Source organism: Cibotium barometz, chromosome 7 (assembly GCF_041138505.1).
Source record: "Cibotium barometz isolate CiBa-2024 chromosome 7, ASM4113850v1, whole genome shotgun sequence".
NCBI lineage: Eukaryota > Viridiplantae > Streptophyta > Polypodiopsida > Cyatheales > Cibotiaceae > Cibotium > Cibotium barometz.
The window spans coordinates 28,602,061-28,609,358 of NC_141052.1; the positions used below are offsets into that span (position 1 = coordinate 28,602,061).

Below are 7,298 nucleotides of genomic sequence, written 5' to 3' on the forward strand. Positions count from 1 at the left end.
ACATGTCCCGGATTGGGGCTTACAATGGGGCCACGGCATACGACAAAATCATATCCTAAAAATGGCTCCTACCAATATACAAGATGCACTGATGATGAGCCAGCTTGCCACCATGCACTATAGTGCAGAGTGCATGTGACAAAAGTTGACACAGTATTGGGTCCCAATTTAGTAATTTACCCATCGAAGGGGCCCCCCTGCAAGCAGGAGTAGTTGCTTATATTTCTTTGGAGAACTTTGACAATGAATATGAATGATGACCGAGGACTACCAAACGCAAGGATGAAGTAGACCAAATGCAGGCTGATCCAGATGATGTCCAAGCTTCTTTGAATCGCTCTTCAAAGACCACTATGCAATCCCAAAACTGAGGGATGCACATATGCTAGCTGAAGGCTGAAGATGCTCTTCGTGGAAGCCTTGGGAATACTGCTGAAAAGTATGCACAAGTGTCAAGGGAGCGGGTGGCTGTAGGCACACTTGACCTGCTGGAAATGCTAAGAACTGATTGTGAATGATGGATGATGAATGCTGAATATTAAGTGCCGCTTATATATGGTCCAAGGATGCTGGTCGGTCAGAAATAGGCTATCGGCTAAATGCTGTGTGGACAAATAATACTAAATAAGCATTAAATGTCAGCACTTATGCTACTGCTGCTGCCCAGCGCGTAAACCAACTGCTGGTGGTCCATGACTTGCTGTTGTAACCCTGTATTCAGCCCCTTTTTGCTGGCCAACAGGTATGCACAGTCCCTTGTGCTGTCGGCTGGCACTGTTTGGGATTCATGGCTGTACGCAGCCTCCAAACTGGCTGTCACATGAGCAAACAGCCATGGGCTGGCCTTTGGCTGGCCCATAGGCATGCCTTCTTAGCCTAGATGCTAACTACATGATTCTGATGCAAATCTACTGCTATGGCTGACTGCTACATGCATTTAGCTGATGATTTCTCCAAGTGGGTAAGAGAACTGACACATGCAGACTCTAAGGCTGTGGAGACTCACCTACATAGCTCATGGCTACCGAGGCTCACAATGGGGCCACGGCACACAACAAATATTCCTAAAAAGGTAAAATCCTACTGATGAATGATGCACTGATGTAGAGCCAGTGTGTAACATTTGCCATAAATCAAATAGAAGATGTAGTGGATGACAGTTGCATTGTGCTTTCTTCCCCGCAAGCTTCTAGAAGATATAGGCCTGGTATGCATCATAGGCCACTATGGAGAAAGCTCAAAGATATGTTGCATCCTCTCGAACAAGTGCCCCTTTAGATCCACATAATAGAATGCATGATTGGGCTTTCCAACATCCTAATGGAAGCCGATTACAATTCCATGCAATTACTGCATGCTCCATGTAACGCCATTTACTTCCACAGCCATGGATACAGGAGCATGCGAATCATTTATGGGTTCTAAATAAACTTCAAAGTTGGTAGAAGAAACGCCTGCAATGTATATGCAAAAATGGTCTTCCACTCAAACAAAGAATGTTTCTGTGGAGATGTTTGACTGGAATGTTTCCGGTTTCTAATATTCTTAGAAAACGCGGTATTGCATCTGATAGATGTTCTAGATGTCGTAGTCACATTGAGACTGACCACACCTGTTATGGCATTGTACTTATTCTACACAATTCTTGGCACGTCTAGCTGATGATCTGGCTGCTCGTTTCCCTCGTAGAAGAGGCTCCAAGAACTTTTGGCTTTTTGGTGTGGGCATTCCGGGATTACAGGATAACGCTACATTCTTTTCTTGGGTTAGATTTTGGACACTTTGGACAATCTGGCGAATGTGCAATGCTACCATGTTCAATCAGCCAAACTTTGATCCTTATCCCTTTTTCAGAGTGCATCTTAGACAGTCACAACATGACAACCTTCAAATGGAGCAGATTTCTCTTGCTCAGTTTGAACTGTTTTTCCAATGCTTCTGACTTAATCCCACCTTGGGTTAACTCCTTGTAATATTTTTCCATAATAGAAGCTTTGTTTTCACTAAAAGAAAGTGTGTGTGAGAGAGACTCTCAAGAGAAAGTGACAAGTGTGGCCTGTGGGTGTAACATGCGGAAGCTTTGGGGGAGATCGGTAACTTCAATGCTCAAAAATCAACACACTTTTCACGACGGAATTAACGCACAAAACTGAATGAAGATGTGCAGAAAAAAGAGAGAGAGAGAGGGAGAAAGGAGAGGACACAGTATTGGGTCCCGAATACCCTCTGTAGGGCCGCCACCACGAATGGTGTATTTGCTTTATTAGAATGATGTAAATCTAAAAAGAAAATACAGGAAAACTTGACCTTTCTTGGCTGAGATAACTCTGCCCTTGACCTGCAATCCTTCACCCCTTTGAGTTAGCAACTTCTTGGTTGTCCTGGCCCTTGTTTGCCTTGGCTCTTTGTGAATTATGAGCAATGGATTGTGGGCTTTGGTATTTATACTACTCCACAAAGGTAATCGGCCAGCTCTAAACCAGGCGGCTGTCTTTAATTCTGCCCACGACTAGAAAATAGCAATAAATATGCTATTAAATGCTGAAAATATCTACGCATCACTCCCTTGATGGCTGGGTACTAGGCGCCTGTGCAAGATAGGGCTGGGCACTGTTTACAGGCTGTTTGGGGACTGGGCAACCTGTATGGGCTGCCCCATACTTGCCCTTACAGCCATAAATAGGTTGTACAGCCTGTATGCTTCCCTTGGCCTGCCCCTAGGGCTGTCCTTACAGCCCTTCATGACTTGTTCATGGCTGGTGGGTCCAGCCAGGGCCTTCCTGCCCCTCATGGGGATGGTTTTACACTATCCCCATGCCCACACAAGTACTTGGGGTAGCCCTATGGGATGGCCCCTTTCTTAAAAGCAAACCCTAACTATCTACACAATGATCTGGCATCCAGTACCATACCAGCTACACAGAATCACTAACATCATTCCAAAGGGAGACTCACAACGCGGACTGGCACTGTTTGACTTTGGACTCATGTGCAGGACAATGCACACCTAACCTCGTACAACTGGGATGGATCCCTGGCTAACTCATCCCAGACCCCTGGCTAACTCATCCCAGACTGGGCTCACATGGGACCAATTTACCATAACAGGTCCTGCACCTTCTGTACAGATATGTCTATGTGGCATCCAAGTGCAGGATGCACGTGACAGTGGGAGAGAGTGTGTATGAGAGAGAGAATGTGAGAGAGTAAGAATGTGTGTCATGTATGATGTGAGAGGAGGAAGGGGGCTGTCTTGGGCCCTTAAAGCCCCCATAAAGTCATCTAGAAACTCAAACGGGCAGAAACAGGCATAAACAAAAAAGGCTGACTGTGGATGCCTCGATCCACGCATCGAATGCCTCTCACGGTTTGAGGCGCACCTCGTAACAACCCTGACTGTTGTTGCCCAGAAACTGAAGCATCATGAACCGAAGCCGGGAATCTTGATTGTAACAATTTTAACAACGGGTAGCATGGAAAGAGAAGAGAAAATGCTAGGTGGGGAAGGCACAATTGAGAGAGTAGAGGGAGCCTTGTAAGATTGGCATCAGAGAATTGCCTAATGCACTAATGTATTCATGTGACTCCCGTGGCCTTGAGCCGATTGTAATCCAAATAAAGGAGATGGCATGGGCTGTATCAGACAAGCTGGAGGAAAGAGTATGTACATAATATCTATAGGTCCCCTAAATAGCCTTTGTACATCTGGCCCTTCAAATCTGCAAAGCTATAAAGCACCTAATAATATCCCAAGCCAATTATAGCGATCTGAAGAGAGATCTGAAGGGAGAATGCCAACAAGGAGGTGGTATAAATTGTTCCTCAAATAGCATGCAATTCACAATCTAACCAATTGGCCTCATGGAACATCTTGGGTAGTGAAATCAGTAAGCCACTATACTGCTCCCCAGGTAGCACAATCCGGATCCCAAGGTAGTACAATACGGTCCTCTCCAGATATGAGGCATAAGCAACACAATCCTGCACCATACTCTCTGGGCCGCTCTGCAATGTGCATCTCCAAACACAATGTTAAATGGTCTCTGATGGTGCGGATGCACCCGTCACTGATATCCACCGGTTGATAGGCAGTCCATTATGGGCCGTCAGCCAGAAGAAGAGTGTAACCTTCCAGCTTTTGGCACAACTCCACAATCTTCTCCAGAAGAAAGCCTACATGGCCCAAGTGGCCTCCTTGTGAGTTCACTGCCAATCCTAAAGGCAAATGTCACACCAATTTGGTCCATTCACAATGTCCCTGCTCAAAAACTTAAGGCATTTGATGTCAATACACTCACTAAAGATTTCTACAAGACCTCCAAGTGTGAGTATCATATCATATGCAAGCTCTAGTTGCTATTTCCAAATACAAAAGCCAACAATAGCTCTGTCTTCCTTTCTGATAAAGCAGCTTATTGCCCTGGATATAAAAAGGTGGACCAATGGTACGAGAGGTCAGCCTTCATGAGCTGCCTTCATGAATTGATATGATGAACTGGATACTGCCCCTTCCATCCTGGATATAAACCTGATTGTTTCAAGGACCCAGCCCTCAGAGGAACCCAAAAGTCTCCTCGACAAAGCCTCATCAAGGATAAAAACCTTATAACACTGTGCATGCATAAAAGTTGGCAACCAGAGTAAGATTTCAGCACTTGTGCAAGTCCCTTAGAGCCCAAAATCCATGCGAATCTTGTGATGACACCTGTGCATTCCACAAAATAGAATGTCTCCCCCATTCATCACTACTCATACCAGGTAGATACTAGTGGTAACACCTACCATGCCCGGAAAAGGCTGGCTAGTCAGTAGAGGGCTGAAGCATACGTGGGCTGCCACCCAACCCCCAACATGGCAGCCCATGTACACTTCAAATTCCCTGAGAAAAACCTTGTCCTATATCTTCCCCAGCCCATTCTTGTGTGCTACAATGTGGATCCCTAAAAGGTGATCAATAGCCCAAGATTTGATGCAGGAAAAATGATGTTCACAGAAGGCTTTGTGACAATCACATGAAACTGCTCTCACTGTCCATTGAAAGTCTTTTCATATGGCACTCGCTGTCTAGGTCATGGAAGTCCATGTTCCCACACATGCAGTGAGCCCTTCAAATGTGCAACCAACCTTGTTGTACGGTTGCTCTTATCCGACTGCAAGTCCAAGTGGGACAGAAAGCAGTGTGGCATGTAGACCAGATGGTTTTCTTCTCTTGAGAGTTTCAATCCTGGTAAAATGTACTTGCTCCTTTTATATTGAACAACTATAGAAACATACAAGACTCACCCTCTTCTGCTCTCCTGATTCGAAGTTTCAAGAAGATTGTCGAGTCCACCAAACTTGACTCCAGTGACAAATCCTGCTGGTTTGGTTACGGTGACTTGCAAAATTCCATTGTCCATTATGATCTGTGGAATCAATCATGCAAGAAACTGTATATGAATACCAATGATCAAATCATAAAAACTATTGTGTACAAAAGCTTTCATCAAGTCATGACACAAAAGTTGGTCTCAAAAATAGATGGTCTCTATCAAAAAAGCATGGCCTACCTGCCATCATCTATGTAGTCTCTGTTGGACCACAATTTCATGTATGCTCATAACGTGTGATTTGTCCTGCATGATTTGTGTTCCACACAGTGACAATCCTTCTGAGCACAAAGACACTTGACTGCAAAATGTACAGGAAGATGAAGGAGATCTGTGCACAGCTGCAGAAAACATTCTGCTGAAGCGGATCTGGCGCAAAAACATGAATCTCTGGGTTGCCATCAAATCCCAGCTGAAACTGATCTGACCCAAATTTCTGATTCTGCCCGTCGCCATCATTCTGAGTCCCTGCAACCTTGACGGCCGAAAAGGGGTTGGCCTTTCCCTGGAGAAGAGGGCTCTTCTCCATGGAAAGGTGCCCTCCTCAAGGCCTTTCCCTACTCCTCCATGGTTAACCTGTGAATCCCAAACCATTATAAATGTCTCAAATCCTACACTCCTCAGGAGCAATGCTGCCTTGCATCTCTTCATCCTATTGCTTATATAACTGTTCTCAAGCAAACTACGTCTGCAATGGTTTGCTCTCTAACATCACATTCAAGCTGTCTAAAAATGCACCCTCCACAATCACCTCTTGTTTTTGTTTCCTTCCATGCTTATGCAAGATAAACACCTGGTATCTGGTCATCTTCATAGTAAAGATTGTCATGTCCTTGACTCACTGTCAACAAATTTCTATAAGACTCCAACCTTGCCTTCTCAGTAGACTTGGTATGTTAGCTACACCAGAACTTAACGAGTTTGCAATCTATCTGCAATAGTGGTTGAGTAGTGCTAACAAACACAGCAGTTAGAGAATCTAATCACCGATAATCTTCTAGTGTTTGATCTTCCGTAGAGCAAATGATCTCCATCACCCTTGGCTATTTATCTAATTTCCCAACCATAATGCTTACCTTGAGCAGGCAAGAAAATAAAACACAATCTGTAGCCCACTCAAATTGCCCACACATGTCCAAAATCTTGTTGCACGTTTAGGGTTTAGGCACTCCAAGTTGTTTTCTCTTGATAATCCCAACGCCTAAGGCTTTAAAGAGGAATTAGGCTAACTAATTATAGCTCCCGGTTTTTTATTGGCACAATTGCATGTTGAGAATTTTTTATCATGCATACTAATTAATTAATTGACCTCATGTTACATTGAAAAATGTAACCTAACTCCAGTCACCAAACGTAGCAAAGACCTCTGATACATCTGTATTCGTCCATCCTCATAGTCAGTGCTGAAATTTGAAGCCTTCAGAGGGCATCAAAGCCCTTCGAACCGTCTAGAGAAGGCCTCTCAGAAAATAGGGTTGCAAAAGAAGGCCACTATTTTGAAAATTTCTCTAAAATTTGTACATAAACATATATATTTTGAAGGTCAACTTAGTTAATAGCCTTTAAATTGAAGGTTAGGGTAGGCCTTAAAATTTCAGCCTAAGCCTAAGAGGCTCTAACGTCTGTCAAAAAAATTGTCGCGAAACAAGCGTCGAATCAAACATCAAAAAAATTGTCGCGAAACAAGCGTCGAATCAAACATCAAAAAAATATGTTTTATGCTAATTACACAGAGACATTTACGGCATTCTCAGATCGGATGTATGACATATTGTACCCAGACTATGGGACTGGATGGAGTTAGGAGTAGATAACATATCATACTTGTATCACCCCTTCAGCATATAGAGATACATTAGTAGCCCTCCACACCCTCTCGTTTGTACACCACTATTGAGTCCCCTATGGTCGTGTTGTCATACTTGTACA

At 44.0% G+C, this 7,298-nt stretch overlaps 1 protein-coding gene across 2 annotated transcripts in view; it reads right to left on the reverse strand.

The window, feature by feature from the left end:
• The window catches only part of LOC147636856 (uncharacterized), a 70,660-nt gene extending 64,097 nt beyond the window's left edge, over positions 1-6,563 (reverse strand). For both annotated transcript variants that reach the window (XM_086800417.1, XM_086800416.1), the window contains exons 1-2: positions 5,550-6,563; positions 5,284-5,405 (exon numbers count right to left, since the gene is read on the reverse strand). In XM_086800417.1, the coding sequence (XP_086656543.1) occupies positions 5,284-5,399 (116 nt within the window). In that variant the 5' untranslated portion in view covers positions 5,400-5,405; positions 5,550-6,563. The remainder of the gene's footprint in view (positions 1-5,283; positions 5,406-5,549) is intronic.
• Positions 6,564-7,298: the final 735 nt, after the last annotated feature.